This window comes from Corvus kubaryi, unplaced genomic scaffold (assembly GCF_017639235.1).
Source record: "Corvus kubaryi isolate FWS band 111438036 unplaced genomic scaffold, C.kubaryi_AGA036_p1.0 37216, whole genome shotgun sequence".
NCBI classification, from domain to species: domain Eukaryota; kingdom Metazoa; phylum Chordata; class Aves; order Passeriformes; family Corvidae; genus Corvus; species Corvus kubaryi.
This window is the reverse complement of record NW_024581061.1, coordinates 70,767-95,883: the sequence shown is the minus strand read 5'-3', so window position 1 is coordinate 95,883 and position 25,117 is coordinate 70,767. Positions and strand designations below refer to the sequence as shown.

General features: G+C 39.6%; 1 protein-coding gene across 6 annotated transcripts in view; it reads right to left on the bottom strand.

The window, feature by feature from the left end:
* The window catches only part of LYN (LYN proto-oncogene, Src family tyrosine kinase), a 50,455-nt gene that overhangs the window by 9,682 nt on the left and 15,656 nt on the right, over positions 1 to 25,117 (bottom strand). For 4 of the 6 annotated variants that reach the window (XM_042022553.1, XM_042022550.1, XM_042022555.1 and 1 more), the window contains exons 2-10: positions 19,532 to 19,668; positions 18,240 to 18,288; positions 18,042 to 18,147; positions 17,488 to 17,586; positions 17,279 to 17,382; positions 15,634 to 15,783; positions 14,209 to 14,361; positions 7,630 to 7,812; positions 6,072 to 6,148 (exon numbers count right to left, since the gene is read on the bottom strand). In XM_042022553.1, the coding sequence (XP_041878487.1) occupies positions 6,072 to 6,148; positions 7,630 to 7,812; positions 14,209 to 14,361; positions 15,634 to 15,783; positions 17,279 to 17,382; positions 17,488 to 17,586; positions 18,042 to 18,147; positions 18,240 to 18,288; positions 19,532 to 19,663 (1,053 nt within the window). In that variant the 5' untranslated portion in view covers positions 19,664 to 19,668. The remainder of the gene's footprint in view (positions 1 to 6,071; positions 6,149 to 7,629; positions 7,813 to 14,208; positions 14,362 to 15,633; positions 15,784 to 17,278; positions 17,383 to 17,487; positions 17,587 to 18,041; positions 18,148 to 18,239; positions 18,289 to 19,531; positions 19,669 to 25,117) is intronic. The other 2 variants (XM_042022552.1, XM_042022556.1) reach the window with 1 other exon arrangement.

Sequence of the window (25,117 nt, the reverse complement as noted above, 5' to 3'; positions counted from 1 at the left end):
ACAAAACTACACAGTCTTTGTTCCTCTTTTTCAGTTTAAGCAATGGAAAAATAGAGCCACTTGCCCTCCCACTTCCTTCCACTGCAAACTTCTTCTTACAGTCAGATATATTCTTTAGAGAAGTGTGATATTGCCCTTGTACAATGCAGGGGGGTTCTCACACTAAACCAGGAAGAAACCCTGATGAAGAGAATGAGCAACACCTGCATTTCACATTTTCTAGAAATAAATAAAGCATTTAATAATGAAAGAAGTAACTACTAGTGAATAATTGCCACAGAGAGTTTTTTAGGGACTTACTGACACAACGGAAGAGCAGTATTTAATTTAGAGTCTGCTCTGCCTCTCTCTCCTCCCCATGCCATTACTTGGGTTTGGGGAGGAAGCAGAGATGAAAGGGAAGGTTTTGCTGTAAGATTGATGCTGAGTTTGGACTGGTCAGCATGGCAGAGACACCCAAAATGCAGACAGGTCTGGTAATACCACCAGAAATACATCAAACAGCACAAGCACCTTCTTCCCTGCATAGATTTAACATTTGGGTAAACTGCTGAATAGGGAATGAAGAATCACTTCACAAAAGAAACATTTGTGATAGTAATATTTATTTTCCAAGTCCAACCAAGAAAAGCCATTGAAAGCCTTACTTTCTCTTATTTGTGCTAGATTCACTGAAAAACGCAGAAGATTCCAAAGTAGGAAAAAATTAACAGCAAGGAATTTTGAATGGAAGAAGGAGGGGAAACACAGTGACTAAACAACTGAATTCACACATCTGGTCACACTAAACCTTTGCTTATAGGAGAAGAAGAAAGAAAAAAATTGAGATTTTTTGATTGAGGGAATGGGTGCCAGAGCCCACATGATAACTTCTAATGATTATTGTTGGGTTTTCATTGCCAAATGAAATGTTAATGCTAGAGAAATTCATATGAACAAAAGAAAATTAAAGCCTTTTTCCCCTCTCTTTTAATGATCATTGGTACCTGTCAAGACTGTTCAGCTACATGCAACTTCTATTCAGGAGCAGGATGGGAAAGCTAATTTGGGCTTCAGGAACAGGTTTTGTGGCCTTTAAAAGAGAATTCTGCCTACACTGCACAAGCATTACTGCCAAGAAGGAGCAGTTCCCCATCACCTTTAATGAACCACTGACACACTTTCAGAAATACTCAAATTAAATCTTTTTAAAAACAACCCAAACAAATCTCTACATACTAGGAACTATGCACCCAGGGTAGGAATGAAAGGAAAGTGCTCCAGGAGAAATCCATCACTCCACAAGCCAACCTCTGTAAAGCTTCAGCTAAAAGTCACGGTGGGTGTGGGACAGTGGCCTCAGAGCTACTCCCAGCTGCCCATGTGGGCTGCTCGGGCCCACAGCTTGGTGGGATGCTCTTGCCAAACAGGTGAAGCAACCCAAAAATCAGACTGGAATGAGTGCAAAACACTTAGGGTAGACACAAGCATCCTGTTGGTGCATTTTAAGCAGAGGAAATAATGGAGCATACCCTGAGTTCCGCGCTGCCTTAAATCTGGTAATTCTCTCACTTCCTAGGGAGAAGCCTCACTACAAACCATCTGCAGCTTTGAAAGGTTTGAAGTGGAGGTGCTATTGATCTGGACAGGGCTGTTTTGGTCTGGGATCAACCTTTCAATAACTGTACCTTTCAATAATGTCCAGATGCATAATAAAATAAAATTTACTTTTTGATCACAGAATTTTCAAAAAGACACTTCATCTTCACGTGACTCTGTGAAGAGGGTGTAGACCCTTTGTATCTGGCCACTGGAAACTGTTGCAAAAGACACATATCTTCAAATGATACATCAGTGTAATAACAATTTTCAGTTCACAGCAGTGCTTATCCTAAAGGTGAAGTCAGGAAAGGTTGCAAAATCATATTCCTCTTGCCCCAGTCAAGCAGCTATGTAGTCAAAGCAGACTCACATGGAAAAAAATTATTATAAAAGTAATGTATATAATTATGCACTGGAACGTTAGAGTGTATCATTAAAAATCAAAGAAGCCTGAAAAGGAATATGCAGTGGAAATGTCACAATGCCAAATGAGATTTTAAATTAATTGTAATCTAGGTATGACTTTCTACTATGACTTTAAAAAAGAGGGTAGAGAGGGATTAAAATACTGCATCAAAAATTTCTATTAATTTTACTCTAAGTTTACTATTATTTCAATGGCACTGTAGCCTTAGAAGTCAGAAAGAAGTTTCCAGTCAAGCTGTAGATCACAGAAGAATTAATGAAAGTACCAGCACTGCATGGGGAAGAAGAAAGACTGTTTTTAGGACAAAGCTTTGACCCTTTCGAAAGTTATGAGTTTGTTTAGTAAAAACAGGTATCATTTTCCTAACCACAGCCACTACACATGTGTGTCCTACATGGAAGAGAACGGATTTGCATAAGAAGCAGGAAGAGTTTGCACACACAAAAGGTTCATTGAATTCGTGTCACGCACTTCCAGCAGATCTCATCAAACAGGAACAATTATGAATTCAAGAAATGTGAAGCAAAGAAATGGAGGGTCTTCTGGTAAATTGTCTCTGGGGCACAACAGAAACCAACTCGAAAAAACCTGAGTTTTCCAGTTGCTTTAGTGCTGAAGGAGGCAGGCTGGTGCTGACTTCTACAGGAGGTGCCACAGCTCTGCTCTGTACTAAAGCAGATAGTATGTGCTTGAAGATATGTTTGCAAAACTCAGCTTCCCTTAAATCATTCTCATTTCAGAGACTTCTAGCATTCATCTCTAATGGATAAAACTGTCTTTGCCAGGGCATATCTAACACTAGATTCCCCCAGCTCCTACTCACATGCACTGGTTGAAACACAAGAGATTCTTCAGCTCTGTCAGAGGGCAGGTTGCTTTCAAAACTGAGCTGGACCACCTTCCTAGCACTACCTTCTTGCCATCTTCTCCACAAACTTAATTTTATAAATCATGACCATTACTACAGAAAGAGACCCATCAAAACCCAGAATTCACAGCTCTAAGTTAAAGTAGGCACCAGATGTAAGCCTAACCCAGTAACAGCTATCTCTGCCAAAAATGGCCATCAGCAAGTGTGTTCACCTAACTAGACAGCAAAGTCAGTATAGCAGAGCAGGAATGTATTTGATCACTTGCTTGAAAAACCCTTACTTTTTAAAAGTTGTTTATTTCACCTAGAGGAGCAGTCCTCATTTTGCAAAGTCAGAATGTTTCACCTCTAGCAAACACATATTTTTTGCAAGACTCTTCAAGGCAAAGGCGTAATGAGCTCAGTGAGTGGGGCACTAACCAAGAGCCTGGCAATGCAAACAACAACCCACAGTGCTCTTCACTTGGAAAATCAGCTTCAGCGGGGGTTTCCTATACAAGTACCTGAACCATATTCTTTAGCCAGCTAATAGTCACAGAGACCACATCCTCCTCTCCCTTTCTCCCATTCCCAGTCCCTCCTGTGTCGTGTAACATCACAGACGTGTGAAGGCAAAAATAGGTGAATGCTCAGCTACCATTTCTTGGATTTTCAGTACTCCTGAGAAGCTGGAATAGCCTGGCAAACTGCCCTGCCAGAATGGTGTAATCAGAGGGTAATGAAGAGCTCAAGCATGTGTCCCCCAGAAAAAAAAAAAAAAAAAAAGCCTGATCTTTTTTAAGAACTTCACCACAAGCTTCCCTCCATGTTATTTTTAACCTCTTCTGAAACATCTCTCCAAATTTCTTTTGCCTTAGCTCTGCAAAGAGGTTAACATCACTTCTGTAAGAATAAATTAGTGTTCCATTTATACAAACCAGAGTCACACCAAAAATACTACACACATTTTGTGTTCTCCTTTATACACAACCTACATTCTGGAAAAGTGTGATCCACAGGTTACCTCAGCAAAGATCTGAAAAGATTTTTGTCCATCTTTTGCCCTGAAGACCCATCAATTAACATTCAGACTGTCAGAGAAGACTGGTGGAACATCTGTGTTGGTTAGAGGAAAATCTCTGGTCTGGAACCACACACATGCAGCCTGCAAGTCTATTCCACACAGCCCTGTTATCACACAGTGGCATTAAGGGCTCTTTACAAATGTGCTTAGAAACCCTACAAATTCTTTCCGTAAGAAAAATCCTGGTATCCCTGTTCCAAAGTTTTGTTTGGGTCTCAGCCAGAAATCCTCAGAGAGGCATTCCTGAACATCCCTTTTGCAAGCCAGACTCAGGAATTTCTGTCGATGGTCTACATCTTATGACAAGAGGGACTTCTCCTATCACCTGTGAAGCACAAGGTCCTGGCCTCTGGGGCCAAGTGCAGGAACTGGCTTTGAGAGGTTGCTGTCAGATCAGGGTGACAAATGATGTCCCTTTGAAGTGACCTGACCTTCAAAGCTTTGTGAATGACAATCTCTGGCCCCTGTTATCTTGAAGTGATTTACCCAAGTTGTACACAGAGTTACTCTCTAGTTCATTAACCTTCTTAAGCCTTAAATTTCTAAAAACACAGTATTAATTTAAAATGAACACAACATCCTTAACTCCAATAACAAGGTCTTCTGTGAAACCACGTGTGCTTTTCTCTCCACATCTCAGGTCTCCTTTCATATCACTGCTCACAGATATTCTTTTCTCTCTTGAATTTTACACACCATTTTCAAAGCTACCTTTTATTTTCTTTTCTGTCCACTATTACTCATCTCTTCAGACCGTGACCTGAGATCCAGCAGGTTTTCCACATCTACAAAGCTTTTATTCCACTAAAAATAAATTCTCAAGGACAAATTACCCAAAGAGTTTGGAAAATTTAGAGAGCCTATAGCCACACTAAACCAACAATTACAGCAAAAATAGCTCTTTCATGGAGTCTACATGAAATAAAAATCTATATTTGATACACTGAACATCTGTATAAGGATATGTGATATATAATATACTATAGAATAGAATAGTTCCAGTTGGAAAGGACCTCCAGTGATCATCTAGTCATCTGCTTGACCACTTCAGGCCACTTTAACCAAAAGGTACAGCATGTATTAAGGGCATTGACCAAATGACTCTTAAAATATGATAGGTTTGGGGCATTGATCCCCCCTCTAGGAAGGCTGTTCCAGTGTTTGACAATTCTCTTGCTAAAGAAGTACTCCTAACATCTAATCTTATAATTATTTGTACAGCAATAATTACATAAAACATTTACATAATACTGTGAATTTTTGGTATAAATCTCTAATGCTTTATTATATCTTTTACTATTTTCCCATCTTTCCTCATGAGTTATAACAAGTCAACATAATAGGGTACAAGAATCTGCAAACTCTTGTGCATAAAAAACCTACCTCAAAAGGTTGGTTTGAAATAACCTACCAGAAATGCCATAATTACCTACTACTAACATGAAATACAACCTGCAAAAGCAGAATTATTACTCTACTTTTGTTACATGCCTCCCTGGACACCTAATTCTGATAACTGCCCAAGACAGAACACTGGGCTCTGTGACCTTTGATTCAGGCTTTGACACACAAATTGCTCTGGAGTCTCTCTCTTCAGGTTTCATTTAAGACAGAGATAACTTGTATAGCTTGAAACAAACATCCTGGTTCATAAATCATGTACTAGTACCTGAAACACCATTTCATAACAGTTTACCAAAGAACTTGAAATCAAGAAGAGTACACTGAAGCTAAGAGGAGTTTGACCAGTTAACCTAAGAAGTAAAAAATATGACACATTTATTAACACTGAGGGAATCTGCTAAGTGAAAACTCACAAACTTGTCCTTACACTTTCAACTTGTAGCTGCTTAAATTGAAAGCAGCCTTTTCACAAAAGAAGGCAGCTGGGTGCTGCTGCCATCTAAGCAGGTCACCAGCAGTATCTACGAGTTAAGCCTAACCACATATTCCCTTTGAAACCTCTTTTATCCATTTCCTCCTTTCAAATAACCATATTTAATAAAAATTGATTTGTAAATTACATTTTTTTAATGCAAAAATTCCTTAGGGTAAAATGGCCCACTACAAGTTTCAGACTCCGAGAGGAATAACCCCCATTAATTCTGAGCATATTTCTTAAACTTTACCTGAGCAGAGAAGTCGATTAGCTTTGGAAGCAACAATTTACTTCCTTCCTCACTCTTCAGAAAATCCAGCAAACTTCCTGTTAAGATAGAGGAAGATTAAGCCAGTGCAGCTTATTACAAAAATAAAGGTCACATTATTTCCCCAGTTTTCTGGATCACAAAACTGATGCAGTGAAGTGTTTTGATGTATTTTCAAGTTGACTACAGTAAGACAGTCTCTTTGCATGATTTAACAACAGGAACACCCAAATCAGAATGTCAGACATTCAAGTTTTGCCATTTTCCAGGCCGTAGAAAACTCCCATCAGACCATCCCTCAGTTCAATGGTGTTGAGTTTGATAAGTAACCTACTCTATGGACCATCAGGAAAGCTGTCAAGAGAATCACCTACATCAATCCTTTCCAAGTGCCTCAACTTTTGTTCATGAAGTTACCAGCAAAATTGCTTGAAAACAGAACAAAACAAGAAAAACTACCACCCAAGATAATCTGAGAAGGAAACTTTGCAGATTTTGTGTAGTAATGCTCTATAAAGTCCTTTTCTAGTAGTGCAGCCATCCTTGCAGGACCGTTCCTCATTCATTTTATTACACACACCTTTATCAATTCAAGGACCGCAATAAGGCAATTCCTGAGGTTTGTTTAAATTGCCTTGCTATGATACCAGAAACACAAGTTAGGTAGGGAGTCCAAAGGAACCAGAGTTATTCTGGGGGTTATCCTCTAATTCAGAAACAATTGAAAATGCTGCATTTAAGAAAATGTAAAAATGGTTTATCTCACAAATGCAGCAATGGATCATAAAATTAAAGCCTCAGCCCATCTTAAGGATAACTGCTCCTTCCCTTAATATCTGAATATTCAAAAATAACTCTATCATTCCTTTCTTTAAAAAGAAAGGGAACTAGTTTAGGAGAACCAGAAGAGTTCACTAAAATACTGCTTGCAGATTGTTGTGATTTAACCCCAGCCATCAACCAGGCCCCACGCAGCTGCACACCCACTCCCCACCAGTGGGATCAGGGAGGGAATAGGAACGGTAAGAGGCAGAAAACTCATGGGCTGAGATAAAGACAGATTACTAGGAGAAGGAAAAGCAAAAGCTGTGCACACCAGCAAAGCAAAACAAGGAATTAATTCACTGCTTCCCATGGGCAGGCAGGTGTTCAGCCATACCCAGGAGAGCAGGGCCCCATCATGTGTGATGGTTATTTGGGAAAACAAACACTGTCACTCCAAATGTGCCTCCTTCCTCCTTCTTCCCCCCACTTTACATACTGAACATGATGCCATCTGGTCTGGAATATCCCTCTGGTCAGCTGGGGTCACCTGTCCTGGCTCTGTCTCCTCCCACCCTCCCATGCACCCCCAGCCTCCTCACCAGCGTGGCAGCACGAAAAGCAGAGAAGGCCTTGGCTGCGTGTGAGCCCTGCTCAGCAACAACAAAAACATCTCTGTATTATCATCACTGTGTTCAGCACAAACCCAAAACACACTGGGAAGAAAATTAACTCTACCTCAGCCCAAATCAGCACGCAGATCCAATGTTTTTCTCACCTTTTGCCATGAATTCTGTTATAATATAAATAGGCTCTTCTTTGGTCACTACAGCATAAAGCCTAACAAGCTTATCATGCTGAAGTGTTTTCATGAGGTTGGCTTCCTCCAGGAAGGCTTGCACAGACATTGTTCCAGGCTTCAGAGTCTTCACAGCCACTTTTGTACTGTTATGATAGTAACCTACAAGGAGGGAACATGGTCAGTGCACTTGAAATCACTCTGCACCCCACAGTGTCCCGACTAGCAGGAATTTGTAAAGCAGGTGAGGTTGGATTCCAGGAATAGCTAAGAGCCTGAAAGCAAGTGCCAGATGTAGCACAAATATTTATGCTAGAATTCCATTTTATTTTGCAACTTATACAGCACTGCAGAGAAAAATGATCCATTCCCTATTTTTAGAAATCAGTTATCTAAAAAAAAAAATAAAGCAAGCAAATGATCTTACTTCATACCAAGTTTCCTTTCACAAGTAGCCCATAAAATACTTGGTCATGTTTCAATGAATGTCCACTCAAACTGCCTCAGAACAATAGAGCCCAAGGACCGACTGCGAGATTCTGAAGTATCTTAAATCCCATGATTACACTTATTTTATGCATGCCAGTCTCATGCTTATAATCCTTCCTGTAACCCTTAGTGCTGAAATGGAGCATTACGGGAAGGTGCAGACAAATGGTTCTCGTGACCAACAGGGACACGCTGCCAGGACTGCAATCCTGCAGTCTTCAGCACAAGATTTAAAATGTGATAACTTCTTATCACACAGCCCATGCCAAGACTAGAGGAGACTGTGGCTGTTGTTCATTTCTCTGTTTATCAAACCTTCTAATGCAACATTCTAACTATATAAAGAGAAACTATCAGTAAAGAGAAAAGCAGTGAATGATTTTCAGATTTAATGTTTCCCAAACATTAAATAAATGCTAAAATAGCATTTAAAAATAGAGTAGCAAGCACTGATCCTGAAGTTTATCTTGTGAAGTAATTTAATTTGAAAAATAAAGAAATTAAAGAGAGAGAAAGAGGGATATAAATGCAACTTTTATCCCCCACCATACCCATTGCAACACTGTAGAAATATTTCTCAGAAGAGGTAAAACTTTCATGACTCAATGAAATAGCCTCATTTCCTTATTCCGCAACAATCAGAATCATCACCATGATGGACACACCTCTAAACTGGAATACACCATTTCCTTATGCTATTTATCATCCAGCAAAAGAAATCAGTGGCAAAGCAAGGACCTAGTTTCCATATCTTAAGTGATCGCTCTAACCACTGCATCTTTTTTGAGAAAAGCCACTATGCCAATCACAAAATATTCACCTGCATGATTATTAAATCTATTTTTCCAAACATGGGCAGATCAAAACATAACAAATAAATTTCTTTAAATTACCTAATAGTAAGAAATTACAGCTACAGGTCAAATTTTCTGTTAAAGCTCACGTATACAATTTATATCTGTCAGAACAACAGATATTAAATATACTTCTCTCTGTTTAAGAAGTAGAAAGATTATTTGTATAATTTCTAGTATTCTATCCATACCCTAAAACAGAGCATGAGCTTCAGTCTCAATTTGTTGAATTCTCTAGTGAACGTACTAATTAATACAACATTTCTGTGAAGTACTTATGACCAAAACACTTAACATTAACTATGTAACAGTATTTTACATTCCCTAAAGATATCCATCCAACTCGGCACTTTCTTACAGAAAGTTTGCTTTACTACAACACCTCTGTGACACTGAGGTTTTCTGCTGTAAAAAAAGTCTACCCTGACCCTCTGGTGGTAACACACAAAACAAATAGCTGGTGAGAGCAGTAGAGGTAACTGATCTTGATTTCTCTCCGGTTCATTTATTTCATCAGGTATTGGGAGAGATGGGACAGCAAAACAAGGTGGCCAGTAACTCTATGAGCATGCTCTATTTCTAACAGCTCCAGAAGAAAATACACTTCCAAAGCACATATTACTTATATTCTAATTCAGAGATTATTGAATAAGAGAATCCTTTACACCTGAGATGCAAGCAAGATGTGACTCATTAATAAAATACACCATAATGGCTGCATTTGCCTTGTTAACTTTCCTCTTAGCCCTGCTTGAGAATTCTCTTTATGGATTATTAATACCACAGAGCATCATGATTCACATCATATCAGTTCACACCAGGAATAAAAATGCATAAAACATAGACCCTGCTCTTGCAGTGCTGCTCTGGTTCATCACATCACTAAAGTAGCTGCCCAGATGCACTGAACTCCATGGTCTAAAAACCTTTCATACCATGGCAGGAAGTGAGTCTCTTTGCAGTTTTAGCTACTGTTACAAATCAAATGTGAAGCGAGCAATAGTATGAAAGTCTGAGGAGTGTGTGATGATGTCTCACACAATGAGATATGTTCTTCTCTACGTGTTAGAATGGAATTCTCAAAAAAATTTAGTGTTTCAGGTATTTATTTTGGAGTTGATTACTATTATTTTGACAGAGTAGTATCTTGCACAGCAAGGTTGTCCCCAGATACTTTCATGGGCTTAAACAGGCCAAGATGTGATACAAACTTATAATAGAAAATTGAGGTTGAGCCTACTATTTCTGAACAGGACTGAAGAGGGACAACTTTGTGAACAAGCCTGTAGTATGCAGCTTTCTCCTTCCTCTACTTTTGCAGTAGTTCCCTGCAGGGTACACTGGGAACAACTTGTTTGAGCTGTGGAGGTATGACACTTCTAGAAGACAGATAATGGCTGGAGCAGTTACTATTGGAAGAGGTAGTGGGGAAGAGACTGAGGAACAGCAGCTTCTCTGCATCCATTTGCATGTCAGCACTTCACTCCTTCACCTGATGCCATGAAGATTTTTTGCCTGTTCTTTTATACCCCTGTTATACCTTTTTTATAACTTTTGTATTTCTAGTGCTTTTTCTTTACATATTTGGACTTGTTTGTCAAGCTAAGAGACTAAACATTTTAGAAGCTTTGTATCTAGGGATCAGTGTGCCTCAGACCTCAAGGTCCTCTCCAGAACACATTCTATAAATTAAGACAGAACTATCCAGGGGAAGGCTCCTTGGGGAGGGGACTCATTTGAGACTCTCATTGGGGAATCTTGGATAGATATGCTAATTAGTAAAACCTATAATGTTATACCAGATCTTTTAGGGGAGGCATTCATTTGATGCATATGACCTGGACGTGTGCAGCTAAAGATCCTTAAAATAAATACCAAGATAAAATCCCTTTCCCCCTTCTAACTGTGTATGACTCTTGATTTTAAGACCAGGAAAAGGCATCACACCGACTGCAGCCATCCCTCAGCTGCAGAACAGAATAATGCAGCAGTGGCTCCGTTTCTCACTCATCTCCACACAGCCCATTAAATGTGAAGGCAGAAAGCCCAGGCTGCAGCATTCTAACCACTTCCACGGTGCAGTGCATGAAGTGTGAACACAACTCTACCATGCTGTTTCTGTCCATCAGGTCAGCACAACTGATGACCAAATTCACACGTAAACATTAACTCAGTAGCCTCAACCCAGAAAATCTCTATAAAATGTGTAAAATGGCACTTGTATTGATAGACAAAACTGGAAAACCGACACCAACTTTTCCCTGTGTAATAGCAATGCTTCAGAGATGGAGGAGTTTCACTTGACCATTCCATAATACAGATTCTCTGCACAGGTCATCCAGGAACACAGCCAAGTGCTTGGGGCACATGGAGGCCTGCTTTTTGTTCCTAGGTTTTTCTTAATCCTTCCATAATATAAGTTAATTTCCTCCAAAATGTTCAAGAGGAAGATGTCCACATGGAAGCCCAGAAAGTAGTTCTGGAAATACTAAAAAGAAAATACTATAAAAGACATACTTGCATATCTTCACGTTGCAGTATCAGCATTATCTCTATATTCCCGTATCTCTCAAAATTGCAGAAGGGACCTGTGGAAGGCGTCTGTGTCCATCACCCCCAGAGGCACCAAGAGCTGGTTGTCCAGGATTGTGTCCAGTTGGCTTTGGGTTCTCTCCAAGAATGGAGACACCACAACATCTCTGGGCTTGGGCACTCACATAGTGAGCGTTCGGAAGGAACCTCCTGTGCTTCAGTTTGTGCCTGCTGCCCCTGGCCCTGCTACTGGGCACCACTGAGAAGAGGCTGGCTCCATCCACTTTGCATACCTCCTTCAGCTATTTACATACACTCATAAGATCCCCCTGGGCCTTTTCCAGGCTGAACAGTCCCAGTTCTCGCAGCCTTCCCTCAAAAGAGAGGTGCTCCAGTCCCCTCATCATCTTTGTGACTCTTTGCTGGACTTTGTCCAGTAGCTGTACATCCTTCTTTACTCAAAAGCACAATTCCTCTGAGTGGGACACTATTTTCCCTCTGAAATTCTGAGTATCCTTTATCAAGAAGAAATTTATTTAGTAATTAAACAATGGACCAATATTTCTCTCTAATTCACACTGTGCCTGAAAAATAATTTTGTTCTGTGACGAGGCAGTGTAACAACCAGCTCTTGAATTAGGAGAGCATAGCAACCAGGTTATTTCTCAGTACCTCTACATAACTCCCCAAGTCCCTGGGTGATCATTACAATACACAGTGTTTGCTGACACCCTGCACCACACAGCTGACCTAATACGCTTTTCCAGCTTGAACTTCCCTGGTTTTAAGATTAACCATGCTCCTGATTTGAGAGGATCTGTGCCATGCAAATCATCTTCTTTCACTTCAGAAAGAAAGCAAAGAAGAGGAAATGCAGCGATCGCTTTCACAGTACATTAGTTTTTCTCACAGTGCAGCAATTCAGACATAGGGTTCAGGCCCAATTTAGATGTTAAAATAATGACACAAACAAGAGGAAGCATCTTGAAACAGAACACCTTTTTAAAGTTTTATTCTTTTCTGTGTGTATGTGCTGAAGCATTCACTTCTCAAAATTATCTGCATTTTCAAGCAGGTGATTATCTCCTACCACAAAGTCTTCCACCGTGTTTCAGTGTAAGTTAAACATTTGTTGCCCTGCTTCATTAGACAGAAATAACTGCACAATGGTTGACAATTGTCCTGACTAGTATCTAATTGTCATTCATGTATATCATAGCTAGAGGGTTTCTTAAGCCTTTTCTTGTGAAGGCAGATAAAAGGCTGAACTTGGCTATATTATATGATATTAAAGAGATGTGTTGCTTGCACTTTTTATGTGATTTATTTTTATGTGAAGATTGCACCTATGACTGAATTACAGCTTTCTGATTGACACTGTAGTTGTGTGTGTGTAATTTGCCAGTCAAACAGCACCAGTCTGTTCTTTGCTTTTCTAAATGAGAGCATGTCTTCAAAGCAATGACTTTCCTGTCAGACTGACACATCCCATGGATTATCAGAGACCCTTTCATAGCTTTGTGTCTTCTAGCAACCCTTGGGATACACTTTCAAGATGCTCAGAAATGCTCTGCTTATAGAATTTTAGGCCTTAAAATTGATAATAATCATCATCACCATAATCTGATCATTTATTATAACTGTAACAAATTTATTTCTATTTAAACATAGAGTCCCAAAAAGGGATTCAGGGAAAGGTTAAGAGAATGATTTGGCCCGAAGAAAACATCTTAATGAAGATTTTGGGGGCAAGATATAGCTTACCTCAAATAAGATGGTAACTGGCAAAAGCGTGTAAGCAATGAATAGTGCACAGAGCATGCAATAAGGAAGCCAAAAGAATACTCTGATGTCAGAACAGACAGCATTTCACAAGCAAGATGATGAAATCATTTTCACAGAATGTGACACTGGGCATAGCCCCTTGCCAATAGGAAGTCACTAAGGCTGAGGAAATACTGCTTGTAAGCCAACAAAGCAGGTTATTCAGGTTACAATAATTAATGCTATCATTTTTCTGCTGGGTATATATTAATGTTTACAACTTGTAAGTCTTATGACAGTTTTATTATTCGGGTCTCGCCTGATGATTCAAGGTATGGGCTGTTCAATCTCTAGTCTTCTTACTACATAAATCACCTACTCTCTGAGCAGCACACTGGCAGACAATACTCTTGGGTTAAGTCTGTTCCCTTTGTTCACCCAGTATGGCAGTACCATGCACTGCATTGCAGGAGGCATCTTCTTCACAAATGGACAGTGAAATCTCTATGTACAATTCACTAAAAGACATTGTTTCTTTTTATTTCATGTTCTTTAACACTTTCTGATTTGAAACAAAGTTCTGAGAGGCTCATCCATTTTGAGATTCAGGAGCAACATCTTACTATAACCTTCTATTTCCACCTCAAAACATAACAAAAACTCTATTGTCTTGGACCTTCTAAATTACAGGGCTTACTCACAATTTTTTCCTTTAAAAGACACCAAGAGGATTTGTTCCACTTCCTTGTCAGGTATCTACCTCCTTTTACAAGCGCCCTCTCCTCACAAGAAGGTGTATTCTGGGCCTGATTTTGCTTTCTTACAACTATATAGGACCAGGTTCATGTCCACTATTTTTTTTGAATGACTCTGAAACTTCCTTCAGAGTTAAATGCTCATTTCAAAAGAATAAACTCACCCATCCAGACTTCTCCAAACTGACCAGCTCCAAGTTTCTTCACTAATTTAATTGATTCCCGTGGAATTTCCCATGCATCTTTATCCCATGGTTTTTGAGGTTTGGGACTAATACAAGCTTTTTCCAACTTTCTGCATAAGCCATCTGATTGCCCTGGTGTTCAAAGAAAAAAAAAATACAAAATACATTACACTTCTGTGCCTCGCAACTCGAGATAAACATGGCTTAATTGCAGGTGTGCACTAACCAGCCCACAATAATGTTCAAAATAATGAGATGCTATGATGAAAATGTAGCCTTTTTGGTGCTTTCACAAAACTTTAAGTGCCTCTGATCTGAAATCTGGCATACAGAGACAAATTTAATAAAGAACTACCACACACATCTGGTTAGTGTCAGATTATTAAGGGGTTTCAGTACAATTTGCACCAAATAAGTACAATATCAGATCTTATTACTGACACTATGTTGATTAAGATGCACATTGGAGTCAGGTTTGGGACCTGTGCTCAGAATTTGCCATTAAATTTTCTTGCAACATGATTTCAGACAGATGTGCATACAAGCATAAGTAGGTCAACATTATTTTTTCTCCATACACTGACCAGCTATAGCTTTTATATAAATGTTGAATAATTCTCAGGTTTTCCAGCTGTGCTGAACACCTAGCACACACAGCTAACTATTCAGAAAAATTTCATGGCCACATCCTCAGAATGGCTTTGAAAAATCACTATGCGATTTTATGTCCTACCTTTTTTTGTCTTGTCTTTCTTCCCAGTTACAAGATAAAAACCCTGTATTTTGGAGCTATCCAGCAGGAGGTTATGCAGAATGAGAAGTCAGTTTTGCAGCTAAAACACAGGTAGGCTTGCCCCTTCCTCTTCCCCCCATTTGTTTTTTTAAATAAATATGTGCATTCTATGTGGGTGCAATTTTATTTCTTTGAAGTATATGGAATATTTCTTCCTTTAAAAATAAATAATTAAACCAATACATATTCAGGAAAAATAAAACCAGTTTCGCACTCAATACCAGGTACAAGATGACATTCAGAAGTCTATATGTATTTCTGCTAATTATGAATAAAAAATTACTCTTAAATAAAATATTATTTACAAGGCAGGCAATTCTTATTATAGCTTCACATCACCCTAAGTTTGATGAATTGTTTTATAAAGCCAGTCTTCATTTCACAATGGTATGCCACAGAGCAACCATCATTAGGTCTGGTTGTGATAACAACAATACTTGGGTTCCAATCAGTTTTACTTTATATTTGATAACATGCATGCCCAAGTTATTTAGGAAAAAAAAAAAAAGAAAAAAGAAAAACTTTGAAAGAAAAGAAGAAAGCATTTATTTTCCTTCACAGGAAATAATGACTGCATTCTATTAAGTAATTCACTAACTGATCTAACTTACTTTGATAATGTTTGATCATATCATTGATGTTAGGAAAAGTTATTCTTGGAGAGATGTAAAATCCTCCATTGTCTAGACTCCTGATTTTGTAGTGCTTAATGACATCGCCATGGTCCGGATCATAGTCTCGTATGGAGAGAGAATAGCTGCCTGTGGATAAAGAAGGAATGATCATTAACACATAGCAAAAATCTACATTGTCCACACATGCACAGTTGAGCCTAAGAAAATTGCCATGCTGTCTGCTTTTCTTTTTACTCCATTATTTCCTCAAAAAGCATTTTGCAATGAACAGGAGGAAGTTAGCCAATAGCCAGCCCTGAACCAGTCACCAAAATGCTTACAGTCACACTTTCTTTTTCAATCTTATTCAACAAATTCACACGTTTCATATTCCAGGCAGCTCCATATTCAGTGCCCAGTTTTGCGGAAAGTCCCCCAGCTTGAGTAGAAGTGGCTGGGAGAGCAAGTCCAAGGCTGTGACCTTACTCAAACAGAAGCTGAAATTTGGAGATCAGCATTTTGAAAAAGGAACATGCTGGTTGTCATGGGCCAGCTAGCAAAAGGAGAGTTTGGAGATGGCTTGAGGCATGCAGGAGGGACAGCAGACCTGTTGATCTGCTAGATCTGTTGGTCCCTAGGCAGTCCTACGGAGCCTAACATCATCTGGGATTTCAATTGGGGCAGGAGAGCATCTACCCTTAGCTACAGCACTCTTTGTTTCTTCTACTTGTGCAATTCTTGTCCATTTTCAAAGGACAAGAAACCATCTTACCCCCTTATCTCTCCTCACACACATAGCCAGTGATACTGGGGGGCTCTTTGCCTTGCTCTCAGGACACCATGTAGAATTTAGGAGTTTTCCTTTGAGAACTTCATTTAGGAGTCTTCAGCTGAGAGCACAATGATATTGGGCCCATTACAGAGTGATACCTAGTCAAGCACTAGGGCCAAAAGCTACCCTGTGGAGTGGAGAGACATGATCTGCTGAAAGGCTTCACGTGTCTTCCCCTGGAAGATGCAGTGTTACAGCATCCAGCTGGAATATCCATCCAGACTACCGTCAGAGTCCAGAGGCTGGGGCAGGACTTCCCATGCTCTCCTGAAAGTCCCAGCTGAAGAGCCTGGAGACTCCACTAAACTTTTCAGCCCAAAGTGCTCTGTTTAGAGCACAAAATTTTACTAAAAAGCTTTCTGAAAAGACTCCCACTACACTGTAGAAATGAAAACCCTCATTATGCACTAACTACAATTTTAAACTTGTAGCAATGGATACAGACCCAATAATGGAAGACTATAGAATGCAGCAGCTACTATTACAGTAACATGTCTTTCAGTAAAGGAGTCACAAACTTTAAGAAGAGAAAAGATGCCACTTCATCCATCGCTGTTGTCAGTGTAATCACACACATACACTTTTTTTTCCACCCTTATTGCAACTTTGGGTGTTAGCCTGCAACTCTCTTCTCTCTTTTTCTGATAATTTTCTCATTCTTCTCACTCCTACAGAAGTGCAGAAAATTCACACAATAGGATGCACTGCGACTACTCCACACCCAGTGCCACCTGATGCCAATTTTTGTGTACATTGACTGCACCATTTTATCTCTATATCAAACCCAAAGTAACCCACCCCAAACCCTACCTTTTAATGTTTCACTTTCTCTGATAAGGAAAGCTCCAGGACCATTTCCAGGAGCCAGGAGTTGTCTTTCAGCATCTTTTCGGGTTATGTCTTTGAAGAACCATCTGAAAAGTATTTCAAAGAGTTAGAACCACCTCTTTCCCCACCCACAAAGGATACACCACCGGGGTGAAGAAGCTTGCCAGTATTTGGGGACTAGGAGAACTTACTCTTCTGTTTCCAGGGTGTTTACTTTTGCTACATAGTTGCTGGGAATGAAACCTTCTTTTCTTGTTGTGAGAGATTTTGCTCTCCACCATTCTCCGGATCTGAAAAACAGAAACAGTAGTATCCACAGGAAAGAAAAATTATAAATCATTATTTAGGTTCTAGTCTGCTGAGAGATTTGCCCAGGCTGGAGAGAGATGCACAACCTTTCCTCTGAAGTCAAGCCCCTGAGAAGCCATTGTGTCCACTGGATCAATGTTTGGTCACTGTTACTGAGGGCAGCTGCCAACCCAGAATCATAGACTCAAGAACAGTTTGGGTTAGAAGGGACCTTAAAGATCATTTCTGTCATGGGCAGGGATGCCTTCCACTGCAGCAGGTTGCTCAAAGTCCCATCCAACCTGGAACAACTCCATAAAGACTTTGTATTATCACATGTAAGGGAGCTCACTTATCATTCATACACCCATGATATGAGTAGGAGATCAAAGCTCTGTAGAGGGAATCAGATGAGGCCAAAGAAAATCTGCAATACAACCAACATTGTCATACTTACTCCTCAATAACTTTCAGTTTTTCTCCTTTTTTGAAGGACAAGTCCTCTTCATGAATGCCTTCATAGGGATACAAAGCTACAACAATGACTCCATGCTCCTCTGCGTCTACAAAAGTAGAAAGACAAAGGCAAGTTCACATCACTTTGCAGGCTGACATGGGCACTGCATGCAGGTGCGAGATTTCTACAGAAACATACCTTGACTGACAAACCTCTGTCCTGGTAAGAGCTGTGCTTCTGCATTTGCCTACAATAAGATATGTCTTTAGTTAAGCAGTTTTAGATCTTTGTGATGATCTTAAATTACAATTACATACTATACAGCTGCCTTGGTATCATCCCATATGTCTTAAATTAAAAGGAAATGCTTGGATTTTTCCCCACCATTCTTCAAAATATATATTATATATATATACATATATTATTTATAAGACAATATAAAAATAAAGTAAGTCCCCTCTAGATTTTAAATTGCGTAGCTCAGACCTTGTGAAGGTACGGCACAAGCTGTGGGGAGGAAATTCACAGCTTTGAGACTTCTGCTGAAGAGGCTTTAGGTAAGGCACTTAAGCAGGAGACTTATTATCATGTAGCTGTCATGCTAAAGAACTACAAGCATGGTTATTCCACTAAGACTGTGCAAGAAAAATAAAAGAATAATTAAAAAAAAGGTAGTTTGTGATGTGTGTTCATTGGCTGAGAGCACACTGAGTTCACTGTGTCAGCTGGTGAGAGAGGAGAGAAGGGAGCCACTCACACCCGCAGAGAGCAGGTCCCTGAACAAGGGCAGTCAGAAGACATGGTTTCCTCAGCACAGCAGAGAAGATGGGGGAAAAAAAAGGTACCAGTCATGCTGCAAATTAGCAAACCCTCTTGGTACCCAGCAGGATTCCCAGTCCCAGCACCCTCCCTTTCCGGTGCCAGACAGCACACATGGAACACATTAGCCTGTTCCTCCTGCAGCACCGTGCTGCTCCCTTCACCACTGCACCCTCCCCTCCCATCCTTACCTACACACCTCATGCAAGGCTGAGTAGTGGCCTTCAATGAGCAAAGTTGACTAGAGCTGGTAAAGAATGACCCATGATTACTTCAGCCTTTGAATGGAATAACCAACACCTGGATCCCACAGCTATTAAAAACCCAACACTGATGCTTTTAAAAACAGATCTAAACTAATTCAGGTTTTCTAATGTCATCTAGCATTCTTCTACAGACATAATTATATCTCCTCAAGCGCTGCCAAGTTACTTTTTTTAATGCAGAAAACATTTTTTTATGACAAACATAAAGTAGCAAACCACCATGTTTTAGTTTTTATTCCTCTAGGTACTAATTCATTGAGGGTGTACTGCACAACACTAAAAGCCCAGTTGTGGATTAATGATCATTTGAATTTCTCCATGCATATGCTTTGGATTGAAATTTAAGTTATGCCAGTCATGCTTTGTTCTTGCTACAGGAATTCTCTCCTGAGACTATCTACTTACTGGCCTTTGCTGTTTATTGGACGTTGGATCCCTCACATAAATAGTTCGTTCAGTTTTACGTACTGGTTGATTCTTCAAATCTAGCCCATCTCCATGCAGATTCTCTTTCCTTTTTGATTTTATACATCCCATATTTCCTGTTGAAATAAAAAAGGTATTAAACAAAATCATTGTGCGGTAAACCAAGCCCTTTCCCATGAAATCATCTGGGCTACATAGTAAAAATGTGCTTCCTTTTCATACAAATAGCTCATGGGAAAAACCACTGAAGGTTAGGACCACACACCTACAGCTCTTTTCTGTTGCAAAGCAAAGAAACAACCTCGTCTCAACCCACAGATGAAATAAATAGTTATTTACCATTTCTACATCTTCAGATTTTATATTTTCTCCCCAGTCTACCCTTCCCTGCCTAAACCCCTTAGATCTTTCTGATACTTCTCTGAGCTTTGGAATAGATATAACACAAATGCAATTATTGCAGTGATAGCTTTTATCTGTATATTTTGAAGAAAAGACAGTATTGGAAGACATTGGAAAAAATTCCTGTCCAAATTACGAGAACTGGAGCTGGAACTAGCAATGCCTGTATCTCCCCGCTTCATTTTGCAGATGCCAGTCTAGCAGGGAGCTCTGATTCAAATATCATCCTCACATGAGGCTGATGACTTGTGCAGTCCCAGCTCCATGGCAGACACGCTGCTACTGTGACCTTCAGTAATGCATCTCCTTGTTCACACACGCATGTTACAGCAGCCTAAAATATGTGTGTGCCAGCGATGGCAAATCACCACACAAGTATTTCTTCTTCAGTATAATTTAGAAGGCTAGTCCTTCTCTAAGGATGTGCATCCATGCTAAACCAGATGAGATACAGCTGTTAGCATCGACATGACTGGAACCTGGCTGCTAACCCCATGATACAATTACACAGTACTCCAGCAAATATATATGCAACATTATCTCTACATTCCTCCCTCTGAGGAGAGTAATTATACTTACTCTTCAAAGAATCCACTATGAACGCTTTTCAACCCTCTCCTTCCTTCCTCTCTCCCTCCTTTCAGGTCAGTGCTCTAATGCTAGGTTCACAGTCACATTTTCCCTTGCAGGCACACAGTCTCACTCCCCCCTGCCCTAATTAATCTTTAAAGCCAGTTCTTTGAACAACAATGTAAAACCTAAAATAAGAGCTCAGCGCAAACATGGGCTCAAGTAAACAAACACAGCTGGAGAAGCTAAAGCAGATTGTAACACTCTCATCCCACTTTTACCTTCATTTCTAGGATAGAAAAGGTCATCATAGTGAACAGGTAAAGTAGTAGTAGAAGTGTTCACTGGCAGACACAACTGTTTCAATGGGACAGTGAATTTGTACCTCCCTGCAGGTACAAATATTAACCAGACTGGTCTGGGTTCATATTAAGACTCACACTTTTGCAACAATACCTATGATAAACACAGTCCTAACTGATTACAAAAATAAACCAAGGCAACAAGCAGTCCCACATAGCAAGTCTCAACTTCCATCATCATCTTCATTTAATGTCCTATCCTGTCACTTCCTGCCACTGAGGAAGCACTACATAATGACTCATGCACTGTCCTACCCACAGGCTGTTTTCTTCTAAATATTCATCTCCTATCATTTCTGCAAATTATCTGTCACCTACTGCCAACAAGTCCTGGATGCCCCTAAGTTTTCAGCAGTGATGGAGTGAACTGTGATACTGGTTTAAAGCAGCATTAGAACCCATTGCTTCCCTTCTCGTCTTCTCTTGGAATAAAAGGAACCCTGCAGAAAGTCAATAGGCACTGACCAGGCAGAGAATAGAGTTTCCTCTTCCTGAGCATCAACATTTCAGTGTTTCCATACTTACTTGAAAGCACTGGAGCACATCTTCATGCAGGAGCTTCCCTTAGAAGCAAATATCTTTAATGCTGAATTTTAATGCTTTAATTTTTTTAATGCTTAGTTCCATGTGGGTTACATACTAGTTGTTTTGCAATACTGAGAAGGATTTTTAAATTTATTTATTTATAAATGGGTATATAGATGACTCTTGTTCTGTCATTAATGGTTCATAGGAAATTTCTGTACACCCACAGGCAGACTTTGCAAACTCACCCTAGACATCAGGAAGCCCAGTGTTTAATTACCTGCTGTATCTGCAAGATCAGGTATTTATCCACTTAAGTGCTAACCTTTTTGCTCTTGAATAGTTCTGCTTCTACAGAACAAACAGCCGAAGTGGAGGGCATGAAGTAATTTAATCTTAGTTGTCAGCCAAAAATCCCTTTCCCTAGTCCTGTAAGAAAGCTGAGCACATCTTTAGAGACTGCAGCATGCTCAGTGCCAGTGTAAACTCAGAGAAAAGCATTTTTACTCAGATTTTTTCCTGCAGCTGAAAGCACATGAACAGCTGTAAGTTAAACCTGCTGTGAGGCTGTGCTGATAAGGTCAAGGTTGGCATTTGTTCATGACAGTAACAACAACGGATCAGTAATGCCTATGTAGAGGTGCTTTGAAATCACACGGAAGTTTACTTGATGTCATGGGAAATCACACAAGCACAGTTTGTGAGATAACCCTTGTGATGACTTCAAACAAAGAGAAGGTCCTGAGCCTCGTCATGAAGAACTGTTTTTTCTGGGTTCTTTTCCTCATAGAGATGGAAGTCCAGTCCCCACAGGACTTAGCTAGCTCTACACGAGCAAAAAGCCCCAACAGTTGGTGCTGAAGCCCGTAGCTGGTTCAAGGGGGTTATTGCCCCTTTTACTCCAGCATAAACCCAAGGATTGAACGTTGAGTAGGAGCCAGTCCATAACAAGAGTTTACCTAAAGGTAAGCCCCACACTGTATCCTCCCAAAGCAGTCCCATTCTTGCACTCCAATTCTGCTCCACGACACGGATTACAGCTTAGCACGTGGGCAACTACTTCAGGAGTGGGATCCTGACCTAACAAAAATGCCAGTGCAGGGAGGGGGAAGTTCATTCATGCATAAATTAAATATTTCACTTGGTGCAAAACGTTTATTTGCCTAGTGCTCTGTTGCTGTGTCACAAGGAAGTGTTTTGTGCAGATAAAAAGAGAAAGAGAATACAGTAAGCAAAGAGCAATACAGAGAGCACAGCATCACTACAAACCAAACTCCATTATTCTTTATCAGAGACTAAAATAATTGATACATCCAAGAAAATGCTGCCAGTCCCTACTCCGATGTTTCCCATTCCAGCAGCTCTGCAACAGACAATACTTCATATTCATGCTTTTCATTTATTGTCCTGTCCACACCTCTAGACATGAATGATAAACGCTGAAATAAAAGAAATTCTATCTAACATGGCTGCTAATCTTTATAAATCGATATCTAAAAAAGTAACAGCTTCTCCTTTAACAAAGAGCATACTGTAGTTCATGGCTAAAAGGTAAACACAAGTTTAGGTTAACAGCTGCAGCATGGTGACAAAAATCTAACTTCAGGTACCCTTCAAAAAGCCCCAGGGGCATTCATAAGGGCTATCACACAGAGCCTCTGCAGCAGGTTTTTCAAAGACACTGATTTTGATGTCTACATTTGCCTTGAATTTTCCTGAATCCCCTATTTCATCTTGCTATTACAGCACTTAGGTCTTAATTTCAGAATGGTTTGGGGGGAGTGGAAGTCATAAAGTAATGCAGCATTCTTCCGGGGTTAATAGCTGCTGTCTGTCCCCAAAGCAGAATTGCTTTACATGAATTTTTCTACACTTCCAGCAGAGTAATGTGTCTAAAGTCACAATATTTCCTACTGAAAGCAGTCAAATTTTGGGTGATCACCACCTTTCCATCCACCATCAGCAGCATTTGAGGTTTCATTTCCTCCCAGTGCTTACCCTTTGTATCATCTACAAAGGCGATCTCATTTTTCATTTTGTTTGTGTTCATAACCATTCTCTTCCTTGTGATTTTGTTACATATGACATATATGGTGCACATTAGAAATTATTTCCTAAAAAACCCACCTGACATGTCTGGTCTTTTCTTGATCAAAGTCATGTCTTCATGAAAATGATTCTCAAATCTTCACAGATTATACTTTGGCTTTTCCAACAATAAAGTAACTTTTAAAATAATTAGAACTACAACACTGAGCATATGAGCTCTATTTTATCAATAAATATGTATTTTATCCAATAAATACCTGTTGTTCAAAAGGTCAGTAATCATTTATCTAAACGTGAATGCTCTATATGGCTTAGGGGTTTAACAGATATATACGTAAGTATTTTAACAGGTACATAAGTAAAATAAATTTGTATTCAATTGAGTATGAAGAGTAAACTCTTAAGCCACAAATTTATTATGCATAAGAATAAGAAAAAAAAAATCAGACCCCCAACTTACTCTGAGTCTTGAATATTGCTTCATATTTAAACTTCCGAACCAAAGAACAGGAAGCGTCTGTTTACATCTATATATAAAAACTCAACTGGTTTCACACCTGGAGCTTTAAAGCAGTTTAGAGAGCAGAGGAGTAAATAGTTTTATTTTTAATACCTCTTTTAAAAATTGTGAATAATACATTTGCCCTCGTCTGTTTTACATATTTCATTCTGGCCTCCAATGCCAGTTGGTTTGTTGCTACTTCACAACTTATAGTCAGAGGTAACACAGTGAGGCCTTCATCAGATCTCCTGAACTCCTGTGCATTTCCCTCAAGGTCACAGCACAAGTGTCTCGAAACTCAGAGTAATCAGCTTAGATTAAAACTGCGGGGTAGGAAGGATCATAAGCCTGCTCTGCTCAAGGACACAAACGCCTGCTTTCTCAGAACCTCATCCTTCAATCAACTGTTCAAATTTATAATTCTATGGAAAAAAAATGGGAAAAATCTTGAAGGTAAGGACTGCATTTACTTTAACCTTCAGTGCTTACTTCCACTTTATGTTGATCTGCTTCCACATCACCTGTGCTACCCAAGTGTTGCAAGGATCTCCTTTATCTCTGTTATTGGGACTATGAGGAGGACTACTTCTGGGAAACCTGGATTCATTTTTGACCCATCATCACATGGCAAAGCAACTGCCAAGAAATACAGAGCAGGAGTTTAAGTAGAGGTAGTAAAGCTCAGCAATGGCATATCAGTACTGCTCTACACATATTTGTGCCAGTGAAGACTTGCCACTAGACCAGAGTGAGAATAAGAGTGACAAAAATAAATTACTTGTCCTTAGGAGCAATGCAAAAGCATCAACTGTAGAGCAACTGAAGAGAAGTGGTTTCCTGTTCCTTGCCAGTCTCAAAAATGATGAGATTTGAGCTTGTTCAGCCTTATTCCTATACCTGCAATTCATCATATATATCTATAGCTATATATGAATTTAATAATATATAATATTATCTATAGATACACATTTCAATTTTACTGTAAGTCCTGACTGTCTCATTAGACTCATGCAAATACAGAAATCTGGGGTCAGCTTTCATTTTGAGCCTGTTTCACTTCCTACATCTTGTTTTTGCACTGGCAACTAATGAGGGGAACTTAAGCAGTTTCTTCATCCCTTGCCTTTCTGCCAAAATGGTTGTGTATGTCTCAGT